At 53.0% G+C, this 25,409-nt stretch overlaps 8 protein-coding genes across 8 annotated transcripts; 2 read left to right on the top strand and 6 right to left on the bottom strand.

Moving 5' to 3' along the window:
* The first annotated feature begins 189 nt into the window (after positions 1-189).
* BKA58DRAFT_378642 (uncharacterized protein) lies at positions 190-2,427 on the top strand. Its single transcript, XM_046169727.1, has 2 exons — positions 190-1,738; positions 1,792-2,427. Exons 1-2 carry the CDS (start codon positions 493-495, stop codon positions 2,241-2,243), a joined length of 1,698 nt encoding a protein of 565 aa, XP_046029934.1. The 5' UTR covers positions 190-492; the 3' UTR covers positions 2,244-2,427.
* On the bottom strand, positions 2,428-7,483 carry BKA58DRAFT_466696 (uncharacterized protein). The gene is made up of 2 exons (XM_046175024.1): positions 6,594-7,483; positions 2,428-6,546 (listed from the first exon to the last, which is right to left on the bottom strand). The coding sequence occupies exons 1-2, from the start codon at positions 7,395-7,397 to the stop codon at positions 2,773-2,775; spliced, it is 4,578 nt and encodes a 1,525-aa protein (XP_046029933.1). The 5' UTR covers positions 7,398-7,483; the 3' UTR covers positions 2,428-2,772.
* Positions 7,484-9,060: 1,577 nt separating this feature from the next.
* On the bottom strand, positions 9,061-11,199 carry BKA58DRAFT_109769 (cytochrome P450 3A3). Its single transcript, XM_046163889.1, has one exon. The coding sequence runs from the start codon at positions 10,980-10,982 to the stop codon at positions 9,474-9,476; it is 1,509 nt and encodes a 502-aa protein (XP_046029932.1). The 5' UTR covers positions 10,983-11,199; the 3' UTR covers positions 9,061-9,473.
* A 555-nt stretch (positions 11,200-11,754) lies between these two features.
* Positions 11,755-15,383, bottom strand: BKA58DRAFT_109785 (uncharacterized protein). The gene is made up of 2 exons (XM_046163890.1): positions 11,871-15,383; positions 11,755-11,805 (listed from the first exon to the last, which is right to left on the bottom strand). The coding sequence occupies exon 1, from the start codon at positions 15,042-15,044 to the stop codon at positions 11,931-11,933; it is 3,114 nt and encodes a 1,037-aa protein (XP_046029931.1). The 5' UTR covers positions 15,045-15,383; the 3' UTR covers positions 11,755-11,805; positions 11,871-11,930.
* A 1,424-nt stretch (positions 15,384-16,807) lies between these two features.
* BKA58DRAFT_436793 (uncharacterized protein) lies at positions 16,808-20,653 on the bottom strand (the record flags this gene model as incomplete). Its single annotated transcript, XM_046173437.1, has 5 exons — positions 16,808-16,947; positions 18,559-19,169; positions 19,221-20,237; positions 20,286-20,559; positions 20,605-20,653. The coding sequence occupies 5 exons, from the start codon at positions 20,651-20,653 to the stop codon at positions 16,808-16,810; spliced, it is 2,091 nt and encodes a 696-aa protein (XP_046029930.1).
* Positions 20,654-21,414: 761 nt separating this feature from the next.
* Positions 21,415-22,132, bottom strand: BKA58DRAFT_378634 (transmembrane proteins 14C-domain-containing protein). Its single transcript, XM_046169726.1, has 3 exons — positions 21,980-22,132; positions 21,793-21,912; positions 21,415-21,738 (listed from the first exon to the last, which is right to left on the bottom strand). The coding sequence occupies exons 1-3, from the start codon at positions 21,980-21,982 to the stop codon at positions 21,538-21,540; spliced, it is 324 nt and encodes a 107-aa protein (XP_046029929.1). The 5' UTR covers positions 21,983-22,132; the 3' UTR covers positions 21,415-21,537.
* Positions 22,133-22,202: 70 nt separating this feature from the next.
* On the top strand, positions 22,203-23,042 carry BKA58DRAFT_109677 (DAD family-domain-containing protein). Its single transcript, XM_046163888.1, has 2 exons — positions 22,203-22,588; positions 22,708-23,042. Exons 1-2 carry the CDS (start codon positions 22,337-22,339, stop codon positions 22,894-22,896), a joined length of 441 nt encoding a protein of 146 aa, XP_046029928.1. The 5' UTR covers positions 22,203-22,336; the 3' UTR covers positions 22,897-23,042.
* BKA58DRAFT_109674 (aromatic amino acid aminotransferase 1) lies at positions 22,940-25,068 on the bottom strand. The gene is made up of 2 exons (XM_046163887.1): positions 24,677-25,068; positions 22,940-24,609 (listed from the first exon to the last, which is right to left on the bottom strand). The coding sequence occupies exons 1-2, from the start codon at positions 24,888-24,890 to the stop codon at positions 23,189-23,191; spliced, it is 1,635 nt and encodes a 544-aa protein (XP_046029927.1). The 5' UTR covers positions 24,891-25,068; the 3' UTR covers positions 22,940-23,188.
* Positions 25,069-25,409: the final 341 nt, after the last annotated feature.

Below are 25,409 nucleotides of genomic sequence, written 5' to 3'. Positions count from 1 at the left end.
TAGTTCGTTTTGACCCGCCAGCCCATATGGCAGATGAAGGGAAGCTGCCGAAGTGCCTCATGAGCACCCGTCGAGACATTTCTTATGTTTGTGAGAAGAGACCGGCCTTGCCAATGCACTTGGCGAAGACGTCATGATACCTAGGTAGGGACGACGACCATTCACGTGATGTAACGCTTCGGGTCTGGCGTTCTCACAGCGCGGTAGCGTGATGGCAGCTGACAACGCGGGCGCGAGAGATCGCTTGCTCCGCTCGGTGCCAGACGCGTCGAGCTCTAGCATATGCTCAACTTCAGTTTGATACTGCATTTCGAATAACAACCCAACTCGCCCACTTCTCCAACGTTCAGCTCTCACCGCATAGTACCCTCGCTTAATATCCCGCGTCACAGTCAGACAGCCAGTGCTGCCCGCACCGAGCACACACCAGCGCACCACAGTCACCCACTCCACCATCGCCAAACCTCCACTCTCCAACTTTCACTCTCGACAATGGCACGTAAACGCAAAGTCGCAGACGAAAACCCCACGTCCAATGGGTCAACGCCTCAACCCAATGGTGCGAAGAAACGAAAGATTGACTGGTCGACGGTAGACAAAGATCTCAGCTTCAAGATTACAGCAGTCACTGTCAGGAAACAAAAGAAGCCAAGCAGATCAGCAAAATCAAAGCAGGGCACTGGAAATGGGCACGTCAGCGACTTCGACGCGCCCTTAGACGCAGAGACCACGCAGCCAAATCCATATCCCGAGACGCAACTACCCGAGCTACACGTTAAGATAACGCCTGCACTGTACTGGGAGGCTATGCAGCGCTATCGGAGGTTTACCGTTAACGGTGAGGAGTTCAAAGTCGGTCAGATGGTCTTTGTGAAGAAGAGCGAAGAAGATAAAATCGCAGAAGGTCCAGGCGCGATTGAGCATTGGATTGCCAAACTTCTGGAAGTCCGCGGCGGAGACCCCACCCATGTCTTTCTCAGAGTCTACTGGGCATACCGGCCCGAGGACATACCAGGTGGACGACAAGCGCATCATGGCGACAGCGAGCTGATAGTGAGCAATCACATGGACATCATTGACGCTTTGTCAGTGGAGTCATCCGCAGACGTGGTGTATTGGGACGACGACCCGGACAGCCTCGACCTCAAGACAGATCAGCTGTTTTTCCGCCAGAATTACGACATTACAAAGCGCGCCAACAGCCAATTGAGCAAACTGAAAGCGTACTGCATCGACAAGAAGCCCTGTAATCCGGACGAGCTTCTTCTACAATGCCCACAATGTTCAGAGTGGCTTCATGCGGACTGTCTCAAGAAGCGAGCACTTCAAGACGCAGCACCGCAATTGAAGAAGCGGGGCCGACCTAGCCAATTTCAAGCCTCCACCACCTTGGATGCAAGAATTAAGACGCAAGACAACAAGGCCCGCCTGACAATATTAGAAAGACGCGACGGGAAGCCGAAACGCAAGTGGGACGTGGACATACTATGTCTTGTATGCGGCGGGATGGTAGAGGAAGCCAGCGATAAAGCTTTCAAGGAGGTGCCTGAGACTTCAGGTTCTCAATTCAACTCCGATATCTCTGAAGACGACAAGGACAACATCATGCCCACCCCGGCATCTGTGGTTGCCAAAGCGCCCATCCAAGATGACGATGCAGACTCAGTCATCGGCGATGCAGAGTCAGACCAAGAAGTCGAAGCCAAAGATCCACCAACAAGCGATGCTGAGATCAAGGGTGAGACCGTCGAAACACCGTCCTCCGACTAGCCCACTAAATTCCCATCCTAGTGCCAAGAAAGAGGGGCCGTCCTCCCGGATCCAAGAATAAGAGGAAGCGCACTCCTTGGGCTTCAACTAAGAAATCTACGCTGCCGCATGCCAAATATAGGAAAACGGAGACAGGGAAAGAGTGTGTTCCTTCACATGCTACATACGATATGGATACGAATACGGTCGTGGAGAAGACAGGAAAGACGGCATCCAGATCTGCGAAGAAAGCGACAGCTACGACAACCCTTGAATCTACAAACGACGCAACAGCGAGTCTCCAGCCTTTTTCACCACAAGCGGCCCCTTCTTCACCACAAGTGGCATCTAAACCAACACCACTGAGTCCCAAACCTGCGGAAGAAGTCCTCCCAACTACTGCACACAAAACACCGGCTCCAGTACCCCTTAGCGAATCAGTCTTCCAGTCCGGCGTACGATCCGTGAAGAAACTCCTATGGCGAGTATCATAATATCACAGCGAGGCCATTTCATTATCATGTATAGATATCAGGCGTGGTGCAATGGTAGATACCCTTTCATTTGGCGTGCACATCATTATAGAATACTCTGGTATTTCGCTCTCTAGCGAGCGTTTCCTCACTACCAATATCCGTCATTAATTCACTGTTCAACCCACGTAGACGACCAAGTCTTACACACTTGTAAATTATGCATTCTCACTCTAGGCGGTCTAACAATACAAAGCCCGACTAAGGCATGCAGACTCGTTAAAAGCAGCAAAAGGGGTATCCACCTAAAGTCCCATTCCACCACCCATGTGAAAATACACTACAAATAACGCCATCGCTGAATGCTGTTTATCCCGGATGCATGCATGCAGCGGCCTTGCCCCTCCTTTTCCTAAACCATATTTCGCTGTGGGGAAAGAGATGCCCGTCCGTTAAACACCTTGAAAAATGCATGTTATGTTATCCTCGGTACCTCGTTATGACCGTCGCTGTCGACTTTTCTTTTGCTGAACCCCTTTTTGCTTCGATCTCATCGTTTCTTCTCACCAGGTAAGTTGGCCTTTCCCACCTTCATCTTGAGCAGCAGTCTTGGCCCGCTGCTACCACCCCTTTCCACGCTAACGAGACCGCTCTTAGCAGTACCGTTGCCGTTCAACATGCTGCTTGCCTCGAAGCTCTGTCGCTTAGATGGCCTGTCGTCATCACCGTTTCCAGAAACCATCTTACGTTTCTTGCTCTCTCCGGCGGTAAACTGTACGAGCTTTTTGGGTGGAAGTCGCAGTTTGACGATCTTGCTTCTCTTTTGCTTGATAACAGGTCTTGCAACAGATGCTGGATTGGTCGCAGCAGGTCGTGACGGAGCAGGGGCTGCGCTTGGCCGAGGTGAAGGAGCGGCACTTGGCCGTGGTGATGGAGCTGCACTGGAGGGCCTTGATGGTACGGTAGAGCCGGAAGCGGTCTTGGTCCTGATCTTGAGCTTAGGAGCCGGCAGAGGAACAGGTGATGCGATAGCAGGCGGTGTAGCCATAGGCTTTGGTACCTTGATGACTGCTGGCGTTGGCTTCGCTTGGGCAGGCGCAGGAGCTGGAGTAGGGACCTTGGGTGGTGGAACCGGAGTCTTGGTCACCGGAGCTGGTGCCGGAGCCGGAGTAGGAGCTTGAACCGGAGCAGGTGCCGGAGTCGCTGGCTTGGGGGTCGCTGCTGGGGTCGCTATCTTCTTTGACGGCTGCATTAGTGGCACTTCTGGAGTCGACGAACGCGAATCTGTTGTAACAGGAGCAGCAGGAGGCGGCGGCGGCGGCGGCGGCGGCGGTGCTGGCGCTGGAGATGCAGGTTTAGACACTGGTGCGGGGGATGGCGAATGATAGACAGTAGGTGAGAACACTGTAGACTGGCTTCTCTGCAAGGCCTGCATAGATTCCGCGGTTGCCGGTGTGGATGCTGTAGACTGCTTCTTCGGTGCTCCAATCTTGAGCGACAGCTTCGGTAGTGCTGGTTTCGGGACCGGAGCAGCTGTATCTCGTGTGGGTTGGGGCGTAGGTAGTGCGGCAGCTGGAACAGGTACTTTTTCCTTCCTTTCCTCCTTAACCTCCTTCTTCTCTTCTTTCGGAGGCGTCCTCTCTTTCCACCTAAACTTATTGGTCTTTTTGAACACCACTGATGCCTTTCCAATATGCTCCACCTTCCAATAGCGTGGCATAGTCAGTGTGATAGGCAGCTTATTGGACTTCAGGTTATCGAAGATCATGTCGCAAATGTCCAAAAGCTCAGACATGTCGTTCGTAGACAGTACTCTCGACTTCAAGGCTTCCTCTAGCACCATACGCAGGGTTTGGTTGCCCTGCATGTCACTCTTCAACCCTCTCAGAGCCCCATTAAGGTTCTGCCGGGCGAGAGCTGATGCACGTTCAGCATTACTGGCTTCGTTCTCGATCATAAGCGTGCCTGCTGAAGTATCGGCAGCCTTCTCCGGTGCCCAAACGTCTCCAGTAGCGATTTGTCCGATCGCAATGCCAAAGATACGTAGCAGCTGCTTTCTGAAGTACGGCGAAGGATCGGATCGAATCTCATGCATGAGGAATCTCAAGACCGTATCTTTCCGGATCATACCGAGTCGAATCAAGCACTCCCAAGCTTTTAAGCGTACGTTGTCTGCATTTCCCAGCTGGGCGTACTGGAGGAACTCTGTTGGCTTGAACGGGGTGACGCGGCTCATGACTAACTTTAGCGCACAGTCGAGAGCGGTGGTTGTATAAACGTTCTGGTAGGTAGGGATCCATTCGTCAAGTCTCTGATGTCGGGTAAGCTCTCCGATAGCTTTGCTTGTGAAATCCTGCTCTTGAGCCCATTCTTCGTGACTGAGATCGGCACTGGCTGTAGTTTTTGTGAGTGTCTCTGCAAGACAGCGCATAAGCGTAGAGATGTAATGGTCATCGCTGTAATCATTCCCGCGGTTGTCGTTGTATCGCACAAGGTCGAGCAAGAAGCGCTTCGCCTCTAGTGGGGATCTGCCATCTTCGCCCTTGATCTTAGCAATGGCTTTGGGGATAGCGCATTGTATCAAATACATGCTACGATCAGAGAAGTCATTAGAGCGAGTCATGGGTGAGTTGGGTAAGCAGAAAAGCTCGCGGAAAGCCTTCTGGAGATGGAAGAGGCCAACCCATTCCGTGCGCTTCAACGCACTCTGAGCCAGGACCGTAGCAGCCATGGTCCGTATGCCGTGGAAGTAGCGGTTGTCCATCAATGTCTTGACCAGGAAAGTAGAGATCAGCTTATGACCTTCCTTGTTGGCAAGGAACTGTATCGACTCTGCTTGTGCAACGACATCCTTATCTTGCTGCAACTGCGAGACGTACATGTACGACGGCATGTCCTCGATGTTGGTCCGACATATCCATTCAAAGTCTGCATCGACTCGAATCCACTCGTAAGCCTCTCCCTCTTGCTTGGCCTCGTCTTCCGGTGGCCAATCGTCCAGTCGCCATTCATCGTGTTCCTGGGGAGATGTGAATAGGTCTCCCAGCATGTAGAAGGTGACATCCTCTTGAGTCTCCCCCGAGGCATCAAGGCCTGCGGCAGCAGCCATACGCTCCTTGTTTAATCGATTTCTCTTCAGTCGCTTGTACTTTGTGTTGTACGGAATCTCTACTTTGACGTTGTTTGAATTGATATCGACGATGTGTTCGTAAGGTGTTCCATCGGCTTCGTGAATTCGAATAGTCATCGGGCCAACGAAAGTGGGATATCCTGTCGCTGACCGTAAGTCACGAGACTTCTCCTTCGCTTCGCGCATGAAGTCATCCGCGGCGAGACCGCTGTCGATATTCGTGATGGATGAGTCAGCCTGGAGTTGCTTGATAGTAAGTTGCACCACCTGCTTCTTCTTGTTGAACGAAGGTACGCAGTGAAAAGTGGGACACCCAGCTCCTACGATCCATTGCTGAAAGAACGATTCCAGCTTCTGATGTCCAACCTTCTCACAGATGTCGAGGAAGTCGTCCGTAGCGATCGCGCCGTTGGCGTACTTGCCTTGACGAGCATTGAAAAGCATCCGGTACAGGCACCTGTCGACACCGTTCTTACCGCTCTGTTTTACCAGACGGTTGTGGAGGATGGAAAGCACCATGAGCGATTTCAGCTCCATGAACTCAACCTCGCCAGGATCCAGTTGTAAGACGTATCCAAGTTGCTGTAACGACGGGCGCTTGCGGTCCATCTGAATGACTCTGTCGACCATCAACTTTTGACGGAACCGCCAGTCGTTCCGACCGAACAGCTCTCGGAGGTAGAGCTCAGCCATGAACCAAGATCCACCAACAATGATCCAGTGATCTTCTGGATTGTGGGCAATCACGTCGACGCCTATCCACTGGCTGGCTACCGCATGTACCAAGACCCTGGTTGTGTGCTCCAGTGGCTCCCATACAGTCTCCGGAAAGAGCAGGCGAGAGCTACAGATAGAGAACGAGGCTGTGTGTGCGGTGTCCCATTCCAAATCGTCTACGAATGCGAGCTTGTAGGAGTTGCCGAATGCATAACTCTGAAAGCGTTCCGTGAAGGTGTCGAGAGCTCGGGCTAGCATCATGGCGCTATTCCTGACCTCGTTCTCCTTGCCTGGCAAACAAAACGCGTGGACTTTGATAGCGTTCTCTCCCAAGCGCTCGTCATCAAGTGTGTCGCGGTATTCCGAGAGATCGACATGTTCAAAGGGACCGATTACGAAGCCGATGTGCTGTGGGAGGACGAGGGTATCGCACGAAAAGCTGGCTGTCTTTCGCGAAGCGTCGGCGGGATCGAGAATCTTTGAAGGTTAGCATAGAACGCGCTAAATACAATACAGATACGCACATCGTCTGTAAGGGTACCGGAGCAGATGACTTGCATCTCCATGGCCTTTTCTTCCTCGGACAAGTCCACCTGGTCGTCATCCGCATCCAGCATGACACTATCCGCCTTTTCCACTCCCTGTGCTTGTGCCTGCACCTGCGCATTCGATTTGCTGAGCGCATCTCCCAGCGTTCGCGGATAGCGGATGGACACATCGAACAGACACCGCGTTTCGCCGTCGTCTATGCACGGAAAGAGACACGAGGCCGCACCGGGAAAGGACGAGTTGCGCGTGTAGGCATGCGGGTACCGGGCATCTCCATCCTCCACTCCGACAAATTGCAGCGCGTCCCGAAAGTCGTCCAGTTCGTATTCGATCTCCAGCTTCATCGGCGCATAAAAGGTACCCTGAGCGTCGTCGGTCATGCCAGCCTCCGAGGGCTTCACTTCCCGAATCTTGACCTTTTCAGGCACAATAATAACCAGCTCATCTTCCGCGCCCTGTGTGTGTCGCGCTATCCGCTCTTTCGCGTAGTGATATTGTTCGAGGCCGGTACCGGGATATAGCGTGAGGCGCTGGTGAAGGTTCGAGTAACTAAAGGCGGCTTTTTCTCCTTCGATCTTGATGCTCGTCGGCCTCAGCTGCCGGCAGTTCAAGGTGATATCCCGCAGATGCGCTTTGTCCGGCTGAATGTCGAGCGTGGTGAGGCCCTTTACGCGGCGCGGTGCAAAACTGAAGTCGAGCTCGAGCTGCTGCTTCAACAGGGTGAAGGAGCCGCCCGACGAGGCGTCGTCCGCTACATCGGCGAGCTCGTTGGGCGCCATGTTAGGCGACGCAGGCGATCCTGCTTCCGAGTTGGCGACGGGTAGATGGCGGTCGAGGGTTGAGCGGTGTTGGCTGAGCTTCTTTGTCGGCGATACGCGTAGATGCCCGGGAGTTCGCGACAATGGCCGCTAAGAGTAAGCGCTGGTCTGTGCGCTTTTTCTGGGGCGCGCACTTCCGCGCTTCACTACCTAGGTAAACGTCACCGCGGCCCACTCCACCAGTTACAAGAACGTAAAATACATGAGTATAGGACCGCCACGAAGTCTATCGGGTTGGAAAGGATGAAGGACTGTTCTAGTTTTTTTTCTTCGATAGCCGCGCGCTGCTACAGGAAACCCGGAGTGACATGAACTAGATATCGGCATGTCCCTATGGTAGTGATGGCACTCGTCGCCGAAACCGTATATGGGTAGAGGGCGAGATCAGAAAGTTTGACAATGAAGCAAAAATGGCCAGTTTCTTCATTCACGATCTTCAAGTCACACATGTTACCCGAGTGCATCATGTAAGCCTCATCCAAACCAAACCAGTCCAAGCGTGTTGGCGAATAAGCAAATGGTCGTCTTGAGAATACCAGAGAAAATTGACACCACTGCATCGCGGCCAACACCATGACGTGTCCTCGTGGCTTACCGCATCTACTGTTGTTTGAGCATCTCAATCAGATCCACAGCTGACTTTGCTTCGGTTTACTTTACCGGTGGTCTCATTCTAGAAAACCCAGCATTCTTCTATCTACTTTGAGCTACGGAAGGTAGCCTTTTCTTGTAACGTGTCTGCGTCCGTCTCACTCACATCTCTCTTCTACCATGGTCACTCAAGTTCCTTTTCAGTCATCAGAAATCATAAAAGCACTGTGCTTCCCGATCCATGCCTTTGCTTAACAGATGCACTTACCCTATATATCATCCTAAGGTTTTGTTATCATGATATCCTATCGCAGTTATACCTAACACTATCAACATCACGTCGTCTTGCTGTACTTATAGCCCGTATTTCGACTTAGGTCCGCAGAAAAGTGTCACTTGTTGTACAATGAGGCGTCACTGAAGCATCATCCCATTAGCAAAGCTCACGAGGTTTTTTTCACTGTCCTTCTGACTACAACGCCTCCAAGACTCTTGAACCAGTTATCACAAGTATAAATTCTGGTAAACGGCCTTATCATGGCTCTTTCATCCGTACAAACCAGAAACTTCTACTCACGGCGACGATACTACACCATACACTGGTAGAGTCTTCTCCTGCCATCGTTGTCAACAACAAGCAAACTTCGCGTCCAACCCAAAAACGAATAGACATCCACTACTGCGCATTACATCTAGCCCTCCCCCCCCCCCCCCCCCCCCCCCCCCCCATGACCCAGCCAACTGTTCCCGGGCAGCAAGTCCTTGTTCCGCTCAACCCAGCCCCAGCACACTGTTATCAATATTACGAAACCTATGATTGCGGCCACATGGCTTTCGAATATGATCAGGAATTCCTATGTCTCACGGCTCGCGATACAGGGGAGTGCGACTGTACGGACTGGAGAGCCACTGCACTTCCAATCACGGTAGTGGGAAACTGTATCCACTGCGAGAACGGAACAAGTGCGAAGTTGGAGAAATGCCAGGAGGATGCCGAACGTGAAGATCGCAATCCAAGAAGTGCAATGAGCATCGCGGAGAGATTTGATAAGATGGGAAATATCACCAAATATAGGTAGACGGAATTCTACAAGATAGTGTCTAGGGGTTTGACCTTACAGTGTTTGATGGTTTGGGGTCTCGTTGTACTTCTTCCAGAACCATGACAGTAGTGTGTTCTATGGATCTCTCGGCCGGCCTTACTATCTCACAGGGACGGACGGTAACACTCTCCTATGTCTTCACTATCCTGCGGAGGGAAAGTGTACAAGATGACTTCAGTAATCCGTTCTGACTCTCCCTGTGGCCATAACTCATCACCTTGACTTTCTTTCCGCCGACCAGTGACACTGTTTGACGTACTTATTCAATGTATGATGGCATCACAACAGCCAAATCCAAACCCTCACGAGGTATTCGCGACTCCTCCTGTGACTACAGCTTTTACTAAAATGTCCTCCTCCTCATGCCCACCTCCAACCCAAGTGGCTTCCTCAAAAACCCCTCCCTGGTCTCCATCTCGCCCTGCCTAACCTCGAACTCATACCTCCTAAACACCGTGCCCACAATCAACGCCAATTCCATCTCCGCCACATTCCTGCCCACGCAAGCCCTCGGCCCATAGCTAAAAGGGATAAAGGCCGCTTTCTGCTGCTCCGTAACATTTTCCCAGCGCTCAGGTCGGAACACGTCGGCGTCTTCGCCCCAGATCTCTGTGGAGTGGTGGATCGTGTATGCGGGGACGGAGAGAACGGTGCCTTGGGGGAAGTGGTGGCCTAGGAGCGTGATGCCTGGGCCGGGAGGGATCAAGCGGGGGAGGCCGAGGGAGGAGGTGCTGTGGATACGCATGGTTTCCTTGATGACGGCGTCAAGGTACGGTAGGTCTTTGACTTGAGCGTAGTTTGGAACGGCATCTGCGTCTGGGAGTGCGTTGTCGAGTTCCTTTTGTAGTTTCTGGACTACGTCTGGGTGCTGGAGGCAGTGGTAGAGAAGGGCACAGGAGGTGTTGGACGTGGTGTCTGAGCCGGCGATGAGTTGGGTTAGGGCTTCGGCGGTGAGTTCTTCGCGGCCGAGCTTTTGGCCGCTTTCGTCGCGTCCTTCCATTAGGCGGGCGAGGAGGTCGACGCGGTCGGATGGTTTCTCGAGGCGTGCGTTTACGCGGGCAATGGCTATACCGGCGAGGTTCTCGATGGCTTTCATGCCTTGGCTGAAGAAGGGGTCGGGGAGGTACTTTGCGTATGGCTTTATGGCGGGGAAACATCCGATGGTGCCGCTGACTTCACCTCGTCGGTTCAACACCTCGATAGCAGGCGCATACGTGATCTGTCCCGCTTTGCTGACCTCGGCCTCATCTTTACCCTTCGCCAGCATACCAAACGGCTCTCCAAACGCCAGATCACCAATAACGTCAAAAGCGAGGTAGTTGAACCAATGCAGCGCATCCATATGATACCAGCCTCCCTTCTCTTGAACGCTTGCCGCCCGTCGATCCCACTGCTTCTGCAACTCTTCCAGATTATGATGAATATACTGCTCAAACTGCAGAACACTCTTCGCAGAAAACGTATGAGAAACCGTCTTCCTCTTCCTGGTATGTTCCGCACGATCCCTCGTGTTGAACAGCCCCCGTCTTATCGACACAAAAGCATCGTAGTACTCGCTCTTCAGGAACCCATTGCCGTGACCGTAGATCTGCGGAATAGCTTCCGCATCCGCGATACTGACGTGATGCGGCTGAATACGAACAAGCTTCCCATATTTCTTGTGTGCTTCATGAACGGCGAGATAGCGTTTCCCGCGCCGACATTGGGCCAAGAGCCAAAGGTTCGTCCAGGCGGCTGGGAACGGAGACGGGATGTCGCGGATCTGCCAGTTACGGAGGTAAGGCAGGATGTAGAAGATGACCGGAAGGAGTAAGATAGACCACGGCGTGATCAGAAGCGTCGTAAGAAACATCTTGGGCGTCGTGCCGAAGGCCAGAAGGTCGGTCAAGAGAAGAGCTTGGCTCTTTATCGGGGAGGGAAACGCTCTAGCAATAGCACCGAGCCCAACGTACTCTTGTCGAAACTCTATCGTACAAAGTAGACTGACTCGCTTTTACCCTCTTGTACAAAAGTTCTAGGAACAAGCTTCTTATACGTAGTCTCTGGGCCGTAGTTCTCACTCCACGGCAACATTCACACGTGCGCACTGTTTCCCGACGCCAACACGCAACCAACAAACGTCAGACGCCGTCTCGACTCCATCTCCCAAACCCCTCTTTTAGCCAATCGCACGGCCCTGAAAACCATCTTACCTAGCCGTGTCGAAGGTCCGAAGGTTTCCAAGCCGGGCGCTTGACCCCGCCTTCCTCTAGTGCGCCGAATGTTCCCCGCGACCTGGTCCATCGTCATCGGGAGCGCGACGCCAAGGCAGCGCAGTAGCCGATCAAATAGAATCTTGTCCGAGAGTTGTGCGTTGATGATGGATGTTGATGTTTCGGTGTTGAAGAACGGCTGTGAAGTATGAGGTGGTGGGACTTGAGCCTTACCGACGTGCCTGCCGTACGTAGCTGACGCGGTGTCATGTCGGAAGTACTCAGAATACGCCGAAGGTAGCACAGAGATCCCGCGGTCATGTCTAAATTGACCTATGAATATATGAAAAGCTTACGAAAGCTTACGACAGCTGCAACAGTCATCATGTTTTCACATCCATCAAGAAGAGAAGATATTCCAGAGGGGTATCAGATTAAGAAACACGCTATCTACCTAAGAACGTCCTCCCGCTACAAATGTCCCTAAAAGAGTCAGATAGGTAAATGGTACCGTCTACTCGTAAAGCAAACGCCTTGTGGTATCATGCCTGCGATCATCCACCAATGTATCGTTATCCTAGCGTGTATATAGTCCACCGAAGTGTTACTTAGTTGTTGTCATCATCGTCGGAGAAGAAGTTCAAGATGGCCTTGATCGCCATGGGGCCCAGCCCGTGGGGTGGGTAGCAAATGTAGCTTGGGTCGTCGACTGCACCCAGCTTCTCACGGAACTCAGTCTTGTTGGTGAGCTTGAGTTCGGTCGCAATCGCGTGGTAGGCGCGGCTGAGCACCTTGACGCGAGTGCCCTTGACGTTGTGTCCTGGGCTGAACTTGGAGCTAGCACCACCACCAAAGGTGACGCTGGTTGCGCCACTAGCGGCGACTTGCTTGAGAGCATGCGTGACAATGTACTCAATCGAACCACCGGGTGCGCCGGGGAAGTCGAGAGAGTACTTAACTTGCCAGCCGTGGTCGGGTGAGAGCTGCGCCATGGCGACAAAAGCAGCGATGGTGCCGTCGGGTGTGTAGGCGATGTGGTATTGGCGATGCTCCTCATCTTGCCATGGGTGGATGTTGGTCAGATGGACCTGCTTGCCCTTGCGGTTGTTTAGCCAATCTGCTACACGAGCGTCGACCTTCTGCTTGACGTCTGCTGGTGGTGGTGCGCCGATGGCATAATCGCTGATCTTGACACCCTCCTTCTCAGCGTGACGGATCTTGCGCTGAACGTCAGAGTCCTTGTCCGCTGGGTTGTGGACAGGGTCTACACGCTGCTCTCCAGTGACGGAGAATGTGCGCCAGTTGAACTTGGTTGCAAGCACCTCCTCTGTGGCGTGTCCCACGAGAAGCCAGAGCGGCTTGAGGTTGCGCTCCTTCTTGATGTACTTGAGGTAACCAGCCATGGTCTTGAGGTATTGAGACTCGTGGCAAAGAGGATCACCGACAGTGATAGCGAACCCGTCTTGAGGGACGAAGCCGACAGCCGCACCAGTGTTCTCGTCGCGCCAGATCTCAGTGCGAGGCTCCAACCAGGAAGTGTTGGTGGCATCACCGTAGTTGGCGATGAGCTTCTCGATAGGCTGAAGGTCGATCTTGGCAACGGCACGATCTTGTCCTTCCCATGGAGGGTGCATTGTGCTGGCCTCAGGATGACGCAGCTGTTTGATGACTGGTCGCTCTGGCAGACTCTTCGGGTCGCGAGGGAACATGGAAGCATGGCGAATGTTTCCGAGGTTCATCATCAACATGAGAATACGCTCGAGACCGATACCGCCGCCACCGTGAGGTGGTGCTCCCCATTGGAAGCCCTGGATGTAGTCCTCCATCGAACTGGGGTCGACCTTGAGCTTGCGCATCTTGTCTAGCAGCAAGGTGGAGTCGTGTATACGCTGGCCGCCACTGAGAATTTCCTGGCCTCTGCAGAAGATATCGAAAGAGTTGGTAACAGTGGGGTCGTTCGGGTCGTTCATGGCGTAGAAGGGGCGCGCATTAGCAGGGAACTTGTCTAGAATGTAGTAGTCGGTTCCAAGCTTCTGCTTGATGACACGACCGAGCTGAACCTCATCCCTAGTACCTAGGTCTTCGTTCACGTCAAGCTCGTTGCCGTCATCGTCCCTCCAGCCGGACTCGTTCAGCATGCGGACACCGTCCGCGAAGGGAATGATGGGTGTCTGGTCCAGCCAGACCAAGTCCTCGTGAGGGAAGTGCTTCTTGATGACTTCAATCTCGGGACGGTATTGCTCGTAGATACCCTTGAAAATGGCTTTGAAAGTGCGGTCCAGCACACGGAGGACCTCGTGGTAGTGCTCGTCGATCTGCATCTCCAGATCCAGACCAGTGTACTCAGTCAAATGACGGTACGTGTTACTGTTCTCAGCACGGAATACGGCACCAATCTCATACACTTTACCAAAGTCTGCAGAGATGGCCATTTGCTTAGCCAATTGGGGACTCTGAGCAAGGAAGGCGCCACGACCAAAGTAGTCGATCTTGAACACACTAGCACCCGACTCGGTAGCACCGCCCTGCAGCTTTGGGGTGTGGATCTCGATGAAGCCTTCCGAGTCCAGCTGGTTACGGAAGAGTCTGCAGATACCAGACTGGATGCGGAAGATACCCTGGGAAGCTGTAGTCCTCAGATCGATAACGCGGTTGTTCAAGCGGGTACGATCCGCAATCTTGACGCGGGTGTGTCCTTCCTTGTGGTCTGCATTTGCAAGCTCAGCGTCGACCTCAGCCTGTGAGACCTCGGCTTCGTTGACGTTGAAGGGGAGGTGGTCGGTGACGGCGGCCTCAACGTGGAGGGCGTGTACTGAAACCTCGACGTCATGGATGGTGGCTCCAAGAACCTCGCCCTGCTTGGCCTTGGGCTCCTGCAGGATACCCTTGACCAGGACGATGGTCTCGGCGTCCAGGTGCTCAGCCCAGTATAGCATGTACTTTGAAATATCCGCGTGCTCCAAGAGAACACCCTGGATTGTAGCGAGCTGCTGGCGGAACATCAAGAAGACAAACTTGGAGCTCATCTTTCGGAGGTGGTGGATGCGGGCGCGGAAGACGACCTCCTTGCCAACGTCCTTTGCAGAGAAGTCTTGAATCCTTTGGCGGGGCTCATGCTTCCACTCGCCAGCATAGGAGTTGGGGTTGATGACACCGTACTTGGAGCGCTGCTCAGGTGTCAGCTCGGCCAATGCCTGGTCCTCCATCTCCTTCCGTCTCCGCTCGAGCTCTTGCTCCTTCTCCATGTTCTGCTTGTAGCGCTCTTCCTGCTGAGCCTGCTTCTCGTGCTTGCGCAGCTGGCCACGGGACATGGGCTCGCCCTCGCGGTTGAGGGGGGCATCTTCGTCGCTCGAGTCGTTTCCAATGTGCAGCTTCTCCTTGACAGCTCGCATGGGGCTGTGCGAGATGGAACCGGAACGGTTGGTCTTGTTGGTGCCGGTGCGGCTCGGGCTCTCGGTGCGGCGGTGGAGGATGCCGCTGAGGGAGTTGCGGGGCTGGTCTATGCTGGTCCTGCTGTCGGTGGGAGAGGTGACGTCTGCACGCTTGTGCTCGCCGCTTGCTCGAGGGCCGCCCAGGGTGACGGAAGAGCGCGGCGACGCGATGGGCGACTGTGCGCGGCCATTGACGGAAGAGGGAGACTTGACGCCGCCCTTCTCGTCGTCCGAGGCCGAGGACCCGTGGTGCGGCTTGAGCTTGTCAAGCGCTCTCTTGAGGGAACTCATGGCGGGGGTGGTGGTGGTGGTGCGAGAGCTTTGCCCGTGTGTGCGTGGTTAGACTACCTGAGCGCAGAGTGGGGGCAAGCAGACGCGGGGGAATGCTGCTGCTGAGGGGGAAGTGGAAAGTGTTCCTGGGCGAGGGAAGAAGAATTGCTATGGATATGCTAGCGAGGCCGGGAGACGCGAGGTTTAGTATATCGTGGCTGGCAAGGGCGCCTGGCGTGGAAGCCGACGCGAGGATGAATGGACTATGACGTGACCCCCCAGTTTTCGGTACAAGAGGGCTACGTTTCACTGACAAGCCCTTCCTAGCGCCGAGCTTGTGCACAACACCGACCGTGCGCAAGCGTGACGTAGATGCTAGGGGATTCCTTCGCTCTAGATTGTGTCTGGCCGTACGAGAGAATCCGCGGGTGCCGGAGACAGTAGGGTAGATTAGGAAGCGGAAGGGCGGGTGTGATGATAATGAATGGACCCCTCAATCACCACAACACCGCAACTACTCCCATAATCATGCCTCTTCGACGTTACGATATCATGACTATATGCGTTCTGACCGATTGAACAGCCCGCATGCGCAACTCTTTGTCTTCGCTGACACATGCCGCCCCTCTGTCCCAATCGGTAAAGCTGCTGTCTGCGCCTGTCTCTTTGCAGCAGACCCGGTGCTAGTACAGGCAATGACATGCGAAGCTTTTCAAGCCAAGATCTTCGACCCGGCCTGCCAGCCCACTTCAGCCACAAGCCGGCTATGTCAGCATCGAGAGTAAGCGACTCGGTGCTGCAGAGCCATCAGTCACCTCTCAACAAGCTTCGGCGCCGCTCGCAACTGACGAATGCCGCCTGTGAAGGATTAATAGCGAGACGCGGCTTGGCATATGCTTACTCGTATTTCGTAGCGTCGTGCCGGGTGAGACCGAGCCTAGTCTCTCCGAACGCACATGGGAATCATGGACTTTGGCGAAAGCCATGGCATTTTGCCGGATGCGCATGAACAAGGCACAGCCAACTACCAACAACCTGTCGCGACCCTCGTCTCTCTGCAACACCAAATCTCCCTCAAAACCTGCTGTTCTGCCGCTGCGTCACAAGGCATAGCCAGCAGTTGCGAAAGCGAGATGAAGTCCAAAAATACCCGATAACATCGACGATCGTTGTGCCGCAAACCAGTCCTCGCCAGGCACGCTGCGCCGCTGGAGATCGTATTTCATCATGCAAATCACTCAGGACGCCTGCCGATAACCGCCTTTCCTCCCCCCCACCAAGATTTTTGTCGGCACATGGGCATTCAGGGAAAGTGGGTTTTAACTTGAACCCGTGTGCCACATTGCGGCTGGAATTATGATGGCTTGTCTCAGCTACACTGTTAGACCGCTTTGGAGCGGCAAGTCGTCCAACAACAGGATCTCGTGCCCCACAAACGAGATTTCGTCCCGCATATGACTTGCTGCTATGCTGTCATTGCTACAGTTTGCTTGTCACTCTATTCAGTATGTACTCCACCTAGAGATGCCCGCAATCTCCACAACGCCACTCTTCCCCTGATGTGCACAACGGTGAACATGTCAGCCTCTGTGTTTCTTTCTCACACTGCTCATACATCCCTTTTCTAACAGTTCATTTCTTATCTATTGCGACTCTTACAAGGATTGTTGTGTCGCGTGCTGCAATCACAGAATGTAAGCGAGCTGCTCACATCCACGATAATACCTTGTTGCTACCAACGTGAACAATTTGAAGTGCCTTCAAGGTGTGTCATCGCCTCTGCCTCATTCCTTTGCTTCGCGTACCGTCTGCGGTGTCTTCAGACGCGTCCACGTTTTACCGTCCTTGTAGATGTAGATCCTCCAACTATCCTCCTTAATGGTAACGCCAGGTTCACCGCGCTTGGGTACCTCGCATTTGACTTCTGACCAGTCTCAGTCCATTAACTCATCCATCGTAGAAATAGGACGCGACGTCTCAGTCTCCGTTGGGACGACGCGTGGGTTTGACTCGGGCAGTTCTACAATATCCCTAGCCTTGAACACGTCGTTGATTGACTGCTAGATGGCAGATGCTTCGTGCAACAGCCGGGGTTGTAAGTTGACTCATCCCACCCTGATGGCTTCTTTGATTGCTACGAAATTTTCGACATCGCCGTTCTCGTAGGCAGCGCGGGCGAAGTGAAGCGGGAGCTCAAGGCCCTCCAAGCGGCGGTTTATCGAGCTGTAAGTGCCAAACACCCCATATGACATTGCCCAATGTATCAGTTGAAGGAGCTCTTCGATGTCGCCGTACGCAATCTTTCCCTGCTCGTTGTCCGTGGGTCCCGGGGTTGGCTTGAATCTCGTAATGGAAGAGAGCCACTCCTCTCAAAGTCGACCGTAAAGCTGGTTGGTATGGAGGCTAGCAATGGCTAGACGATCATTTCTATGTCTACCGCATTTTGTGCGTTTCAGAAGCACCAATGTCGCTGTTTTGATGTTGGTCAGCGCTTCGAAAGGTCCTATAACCACAAAGACCGCTGCGATGATGTCTTCCGTAGACCATCTGCAGTGGAGTGCCAGAGTGGGCTTAACTTCCAGCCGCTTCGGTGAAGTATTTCCTGATGTTAGGAGGCCGATGAACTTTCGCACGCTATCCCTGGCCTCATAGGCTTCGTATTCATCGTCACTGATGCCCATTCCATGCGGATCAAAAACACAACCGGACCATCTCCCAAGACTGACGTGGACAGTAAGATGGCGGATGGATCTGGCTGACGGTGGGAGTATCATAGAGAGACCCCTGGACCAGCCACGCCGCCATGTAGCTGAACACTATATTGAGACACGTACGCATGAAATTGAGTTTCCCATACAATACAGAGGAAGCCTTTTCGTTGATCTGTTGATTGACCCGCAGAATAGAAGCTGCATTGGTCGTGGGGTAGTAACGAGATTCGACAACGCCTGGAAGAATGTAGCGATAAATCGTGAGGCGCAACTCAGTCGGAAGATCCATAAAGTAGCATGGCGCGTGGTTGTTGGTATCCGACATGGCTATAGGTTGTGTGGATGGGTGTGGTATGGGTGTCGGAAGCTGCGAGTGTCTTACAGGTAGCGGTGGTGCACAAGAGTTGTCGAGGTTAGCGAGTTGAGACAGAGATTGTAGGTGTAGGTAAAGAAGTCAAATATTGCTGTGCTCTATATAACGCCGCTTCCCAATGTGGATTCCTGCCACATGCCAGGTCCGCGAACCATGGTTGCGCGACATCAGGAATAATGAGCCGGTAGCTACACCATGCATTCGCTTGCGATTGTTACCTTGGTGAGTCGACGTATACCTCTGGGTCGCGTATGTCGAGGTAGTGGGACGCTGACAATGTATCGAAGCACAACAGACGTGGTCGGATTTCAAGCAGCTGAAACCTTATCCGCGGCACAGTTTGAAGGTGGGAGGTGTAAACGACCGTGTTATTGTATCCGTTGTATTTACAAGATATCCCATCCCTCAAGACCGCCCGATATAGTCGCATGGCTCACCCTCTACGACTTACCCAACACCCAAACCTCCCCATTGCTCGAAGTATCACTCGTCATGAACAGCCTTCCCTGAGAATCCCATGCCAATCCCGCAGGCCTAAAGCACCCAGAGCTGAAACTCGGTCCATTACCCTGGCACTTCTCCACAGCCGGATTATAGAAGATGTCCTGAGCTGCCGTGGTACTAGTAAGAGGCTCAACAGGCGTGTAGTTTCCATCCGCACCGATCTTGAATTTCACAGCGACGAGCTTGAAGCCGGTGACGGGTGTACGGTTCCAGCTACCGTGGTAGGTAACGTACATGGTTGTGCTGTCGGCGTCGAACTTGCAGTCGATAGGTGCGGAGTGCGGGAACAAGGTAAGCTTAGGGGCTGTGGCTGTCTGGACGCAGGTATCGTCGTTCATGTTAGTGCTGGGCTGTTGTACGAACCAATCGCCTACTTTGAAGGTCTTGTCGGTGAAGTCGCTGGGCTGCCAGACGGTGAAACAGGATGGGTAGCCGTACCAGTTGTTGTTGGGCTTGGTCACATCGCCCATGTAATGGATCTTCTCGCCGGGGTTGTTGAAGTGGATGTCTTTTCCGTTGCGCTTGAAATCGTCGCCGCTGTTCTCTACGCCCCAGAGCCTGTATAGTTGTTAATCCTATTGCGTGCGCTTGATCATGGCGGATACTTACATGTTGTTCTTGTCGAAGCAGATTCCTACGTCGTTACGTTGTCCGTAACCAGCGTTGTATCCCCCAGACACGTAATTGTAGCCCCCACTGGGAATCTTCGACAGATCAAAGACCTTGATAATGGCACGGCCAGTCTTGGGGTCCGATGCAGCAGAGTCAATGTTGGCGTTGGAGCCATGGGAGACAACTAGCAAATTCGGATCCTGAGGTGCGAGGGCAAGAGTGCGGGTCAGATGTGAGCCACCGTTGAACATGCCAGTTATGATGGTCGTTCGAGTTCCAAGTGTCCCCGCGGCAGCGTCATATGGCCAGGAGTAAGCTTGAGTCATGGAACTCGCGTACAGCGTCTTTCCGTCAGGACTCATTGCAATGCCGTGATTCAGGTTGTTTTGCGAAATCAACATCTTGGTAGAGGCGACACAACCATCTGTACCCATCTTGTGGTACGAGATACCTTTGCCCGATTGAACTACCAACATGTTTCCTGCCCCGTCGAACTGAATGCTGCGAGGAGCAGTCAAGCCTCCCGCAACCTTTGTGGCCTTCCATCCAGCTGCAAGACTACCCTGGAACGTGGGACTGCCGGCACCGGAGCACGAGGCTGGAATGGCAGCAGACGCTGCTGGCTTTGACGTCGAAGAGGGTACGACGCTAGTCACAACAGTGGTCGGGTTAGCGGAAGGACTGGCTATGGGCGCCGTCAGCAGGTTAGCATTAACCAAAGAATCGAAATTCTCTATGCGAGCAGTGTCCAGATTGTGGATCCATTTCCCGTAGGCGGCGTGGACGTTGAATGCAGAGTCGTTCCTGGCAGGATCCTCGACCGAAGAGACGCCGTAAGCCCAGGCAAACTGTGTTGTACCGGTACCATTCAATGCGTATCTTTCGTCCTCGTTGTTCTGCCATCCAGTGCAACCTTTGCATAGTGCGTTGACTGTCCAGTGTGTAGCGTTTGTCTTTGTACCTTTTAGGTAACTGTGCTCGGCTCCATCGTATCCAAGCGGTAAAGCGATACCACTGTAAGTCATCAGTAACGTCATCAGATATTCGAGAAATGCGTCATACAAAGCAAAGCGAGCAGATATCGTCCCGGATTGACCATTGGGCCAGGCAACGCTCAATGGGTTCCATACCATATTGCCGCCCCATGAAAAGCCGACCCATTGATTGGCAATTGGCGCCGTGATCCTTACAATAGCATCATACGGGTCTGTAACGTTCTTCGGAAGAGCAACACCAAATGACATTCCTGTTTCCGGCTCCGTGTATGACGAGTAACTGATCTTGGTTTCTGCATCGTAGACAACAGTAGATTGTGCCTCACCTTCTTGAGCGAGAGCTTCGTTCGGTCAGTATCAAGCACTAAACTAGACGTTACACTCACCATAACCAGCAAGTGCAGCAGCGCTGCCAAGAACCTGAGTGTAGCGCATAGTGGCGGGTTCTGTGAATAGGTGGGACGTAGCTATACGTTCTTAGCTGTCCGCGGTAGGCGTTCCCAACTCTTTATGCGATCACCTCCACCATCCATCGTGACAACAGAGCGAGCCACGAGCCACACAGGGACATGCTTCGATCTCGTCAATCTGTAATCTGTTTTCATTCTTCTTGTATGTCTTAGATGAAAATGTTGGAGAAGACCTCGGGAAGTTATATCGAACCACCAATCGTTGCACTCAGAATTGTGGTATGTGACGGACTGTGTATACCAATGTGATCGCTTTGTAGCTTTTGGCATTGCGGGAAAGTTTCAGCCTGAGTACACCGGTGGAAACGGCATACTGATAGTCGGATACAGGTCTTGATGTGGTACGATTGGTCGATGAAACTTGGTTCTATCAATTTTGATGAGCTGTAACCGCATTGTGACCCGGAACAATACTCGCGATAGCCAGTACTCGCTCACACAGTGTTACTGAGTGACGTTAAGACCTGCAAACCCCTGGACAAGCGACGGCAGTTGGCACGCGACGCGGGGCCGGGATGTTAGAGTGGTGGGGTGCTTCCCTTGCTCCTTCGTCGATATTGTGTGGACAGTTTGGTATTCTTCCAAATAGCCCGGGTCCCTAGCGATCTCGAACGTGTGGGGAGCCTGTTAGAACGTTGAGATTCTGGAGGTTGGAACAACCGACTACACCAAATAAATATCCGAATTGTGGGATCTACACGTGGATTAGTATTTCGAAAGGGAGTATTCGCGCAGTAGGATCCGTTTTCGCATCCAGTCAAGATTGATATTTGGATACCAAGTGGTAATAGTACACAAATCTTAGCACGAAACGCTGCCAGCTTTTCTTATCATCCTTTCTGGTAAGCCTTATACACGAGCCTTGTTCATGTACGCGTTTCCGAAAGTCCACAGGCCGAACGTCGCCAGAATGCTCAATCCAATAGGAAGCGGCTTGCCAGACTTCATTGCTCGAGGGATGGAACTGCCAGCGAGGATAATGGAAGCGAGAAGAGCCAATTCAACACCGTACGCTGCGCGACTGTTCACGCGGTAGCCACCGAGCATGTACTATGATTTGTTAGACGCGTGTGAGGGGGTAATACATGTGAGATGAGGTCATACCAGAAGTCCGACAGTGCATCCAGCTGCGATTGAAGGCACAGATCCAGTCCTCACGTAGCCGGTGATACCGCCACCAGCAGTGAGAGCACCCAGGATGAGAGCGATGTTTCCGAGAGAGCCCTGAACCTCCAATTAGCATCCATTCTACATCATGACTCGCGCGTGGCAGCAACTGGTGATCACGTACCATTGTCGCGTCGTGTTCTGCTATTTGATCGCGTGATAGATGTGGTGGAAGTTGGGCAGCCGCGTAGATGCGCGAGATTTGAAGGAAGTAATTGAGGCTGTAGAAGTTTCTCGTAGACTGCTGAGAAAGAAGGAAGGCAGGGCCAAGTCCATGCCATCATTTGCGGGGATCCAAACGGACACCCGAAGGACACCGAACCGCCGACGCGGTCGGTCGTCGTACCCCAGAGCTCGGACCAGCACGAACATCTGGCCTCAAGCTATCCACCAGCAGCAGCAGCATCACCACAGTGCGTCATCTCCCAATTCCGCACACAACACCGCATCGCTCGACACACATCCTCGAGATCTCACAACAATGGCCCCAAAACAGCGCAGCACCGCCCCAACCGGCTCCCCAGCTACGACCACAACTACAACAGCTACCCCATCAGCACCTGCTCGCTCAAGCAAAGCAAACAACACAGACGCCGCCGCCATTGCGCAGGGAATATGGAATAAATACGTCGACAAGACACCCCAGCGAACTAAGCTGCTGGACACCTTCCTTGCTTTCCTCGTTATCGTCGGTGCTCTGCAGTTCCTCTACGTGGTCTTGGTTGGAAACTTTGTACGTCGTCAATGCGCCCATCACATTACCTGTTCCCATGATCCTGTGCTATGTCCAGTACATGAATAGATGGATACTATATAACATGGGAATTATTCGCTAACGCATAATTAAAACAGCCTTTCAACGCCTTCCTCTCCGGTTTCAGCGCAACAGTCGGCCAATTCGTCCTCACAGCCTCGTTGCGCATCCAGACAAACTCGGAGAACAAGGCGCATTTTGAAAACATTTCGCACGAGCGGGCGTTTGCGGATTTCGTCTTTGGCAGTTTATTGTTGCACTTCTTCTGTGTCAACTTTATCAACTGAGGGGGAAGATGCGTTGAGGACGAGCAAAAAGAGAGGGAGAGAATACAAGAGAAAAGGTACAAGGTAGAGTAGCAATTGTGTCACAGGCTGAGGACATCACAGAAGAGAGGTCTCGGGATTGAACATGTGTAAGAATACCAGAGATACGAATGAGGCATGGATGGCCTTGGTTTTGACAGTGGCATTTGTGCAGAAGTAAATGTCCCGCTATATCACAAAGCAGCAGCTCCACCAATGCAAGATCACATGGGCCTATTCCAAACCCCACCCCGTCTCGCCGACAACTCACCATTCAAACTCCCGTAGCATAAACCCCCAACCCAAACTCCTCCCTAACCGCCTCCCCCAACCTCCTAATCCCCTCCTCAATCTTCTCCCCAGGCGCCGCCGCATACGTCGCCCTAAAGAACAAGGTATCATGCTCCTCCTCCGCATCCGCATAGAACCAACTACCCCTCATAACCAGTGCTCCATGTTCAATGACACGCATAAAAATGCCCTCCTCGATACTCTCAATGCTCTTCTCGGGATAACTAGGATGTTTCCTAAAGTCGACCTGCATCCAATGGAACATGCCCGCCATAGGAGGTTTCCAACTCATGACTTCAGTAGGGAGGTACTTTGAGCATGCAGAAAGGATGATGTCGCGGCGGTGTGTATATTGCATGCGCATGTGGATGAGCCAGTCGAGATAGCCCGCATGGCCCCAGTGTTCATCTAGTAGTTTGAATAAGATGAGTTGCGACATACCAGCCGGGTTCTGGGTCGATACATCGGCGTGTTTGGAATACCGTTCTACGACTTCGGCGGGCGCGGTGATCCAGCCGATTCGCGATCCGGGCGCGATTACTTTGGAGAAGGAGTCCATCCGGATTACCCGTCCGTCTGTGTCGATGGAGAGGTAGCTGGGCACGAGAGATTTGATGAAGTCGGCGTGCGTGCCTGGAGCTGGGACGGAGGGCGCGTTGGCGCCGGTGTAGGGTTGCATTTGGAGGAAGTAGTAGGGCTCGTCTTCTAGGATGTGGATGTCGTGCTTTTGGCAGACTTTGTAGAGTGCGTGCCGACGCTCTGCGCTTTGCGTTGCTCCCGTCGGGTTCTGACCTGTGGGGACGGTGTAGAGGAGATGGGGTTTTCGTGCGCCGCGAGCTGCTTGGTCCCAGTTTGTGAGAAGGGAGTCCATCTCGTCGGGTAGGAGACCTTCGTTATCGATGGGGACGCCGCACACGCGGACGCCCATGGGTCGCGCAGTTTCCACAAAAGCCGAGAAGGTGTATTCCTCGGAGAGGATCATATCGCCTGGTCGGGTGAACATCCTCAGACACATGTCAGTTGCAGATGTGCTTCCGACGGTCATGGTGCACTTCCAGTCTTGGTAGGGCGGGTCATGTATCAGTTCAGTGTGCTCAGTCATGAAGCGGAGGAGCTGTGCTGAGCCAGATCCCTGGCCGTAGTTGAACGCAGTAGCAATGTCGAAGTTGGATTTGTTCTCCGCGAGGTCATGTTTGCCTGCCGTAATAGTCACACCAGACTCCCTAGTCTCGGCTTCTGAGAAGTGCCCGATCTTGGGGACCTTGATTGATAGCTCTTCAAATGGAAAGTACTCGCTAGATGGTAAACCTCCGCCGAGGGATATGATGCCGGGTGTACCAAGATATTTTGCTGCTTCTTTGAGAGAGTTGCCTTTCCGGATCGTTGCTTCATTGGTCATTATATCTGAACATACAAGTCAATCTTGTATTCCGAGTCGAGAAGACGCTGATTGGAAAGGGTGAGAACTTACGACTCCATCGCTTGGCTTTGGGCTTGTGATCATGAGACTTGAGTCTGAAGTTTGCCGTGTCCGATGGCGCTGCCACACCCCATTGAGCCGCAGTAGTCTTCTTCCTTCTTCCAAGAATCTCATTGCTTAGAACCGGCGCGCTCAACGGGTTTGGGATAGTGACTCCAGATGTGTCCGAAACCGCGGAGACTTCGACTGCTGAAGGTGGTGACATCTTGGGCTCCGGGTTGGTTGGAGATTCCTTAGCAAATCGTATCAGGATACCTTCTTTATTTCCCCGATTCAACTTTCGACGCAACGTAGCAAGTGATAACAAGTCCGTGGATGAGTTGGAAGAAACGAGTTCGAGTAATCAAGAGTTCAAGCCTTTAAACCTCACTTGATTGAAACCCGCTATCAGCTATCGGTTATCATACGCCCTACATGTAGTCAGTCTAAGGCGTGCAGGTGGATCCCTCAGCCGCCAACGTGCATCAAGCCTACCCATTCGGGTAGCGGCTAGCCACGGTCTGGGGAAGCGCAGCAAGCGAGTCCACCAGGAACACCCGCCGAGGCCATACAGACACCTATAAAGTACAAGCCACGCGCCCGTTGCATGTACGTTCACTGCAATGCGCATTCCTTCGCGGGTAGCTTGGAGTTGAATCAACACACTTAGTCACGAACGGGTACTGTGGAATCCGCATATTGGCAGTACCGCAAGGGCCGGACAGGAATGGCGAGTTGTGAGGTA

The sequence above is a fragment of the Alternaria rosae genome (assembly GCF_020736505.1).
Source record: "Alternaria rosae strain MPI-PUGE-AT-0040 chromosome Unknown BKA58scaffold_2, whole genome shotgun sequence".
Classification (NCBI taxonomy): domain Eukaryota; kingdom Fungi; phylum Ascomycota; class Dothideomycetes; order Pleosporales; family Pleosporaceae; genus Alternaria; species Alternaria rosae.
The sequence above is the reverse complement of the archived record's forward strand: the minus strand, read 5'-3'. Positions and strand labels throughout refer to the sequence as shown.

What these genes read in the sequence shown, in the direction of transcription:
- BKA58DRAFT_378642 (XM_046169727.1), top strand. Translation starts at nt 493, where the DNA reads ATGGCACGTAAACGCAAAGTCGCAGACGAAAACCCCACGTCCAATGGG. An exon ending in AAGCGATGCTGAGATCAAGG is followed by an intron (nt 1,739 to 1,791) that starts GTGAGACCGTCG and finishes TTCCCATCCTAG; the next exon opens with TGCCAAGAAAGAGGGGCCGT.
- BKA58DRAFT_466696 (XM_046175024.1), bottom strand. Translation starts at nt 7,397, where the DNA reads ATGGCGCCCAACGAGCTCGCCGATGTAGCGGACGACGCCTCGTCGGGC. An exon ending in CCGGTACCCTTACAGACGAT is followed by an intron (nt 6,547 to 6,593) that starts GTGCGTATCTGT and finishes TAACCTTCAAAG; the next exon opens with ATTCTCGATCCCGCCGACGC.
- BKA58DRAFT_109769 (XM_046163889.1), bottom strand. Translation starts at nt 10,982, where the DNA reads ATGTTTCTTACGACGCTTCTGATCACGCCGTGGTCTATCTTACTCCTT.
- BKA58DRAFT_109785 (XM_046163890.1), bottom strand. Translation starts at nt 15,044, where the DNA reads ATGAGTTCCCTCAAGAGAGCGCTTGACAAGCTCAAGCCGCACCACGGG.
- BKA58DRAFT_378634 (XM_046169726.1), bottom strand. An exon ending in GATGCACTGTCGGACTTCTG is followed by an intron (nt 21,739 to 21,792) that starts GTATGACCTCAT and finishes AACAAATCATAG; the next exon opens with TACATGCTCGGTGGCTACCG.
- BKA58DRAFT_109677 (XM_046163888.1), top strand. Translation starts at nt 22,337, where the DNA reads ATGGCCCCAAAACAGCGCAGCACCGCCCCAACCGGCTCCCCAGCTACG. An exon ending in TGGTCTTGGTTGGAAACTTT is followed by an intron (nt 22,589 to 22,707) that starts GTACGTCGTCAA and finishes TAATTAAAACAG; the next exon opens with CCTTTCAACGCCTTCCTCTC.
- BKA58DRAFT_109674 (XM_046163887.1), bottom strand. Translation starts at nt 24,890, where the DNA reads ATGTCACCACCTTCAGCAGTCGAAGTCTCCGCGGTTTCGGACACATCT. An exon ending in CAAAGCCAAGCGATGGAGTC is followed by an intron (nt 24,610 to 24,676) that starts GTAAGTTCTCAC and finishes TTGTATGTTCAG; the next exon opens with ATATAATGACCAATGAAGCA.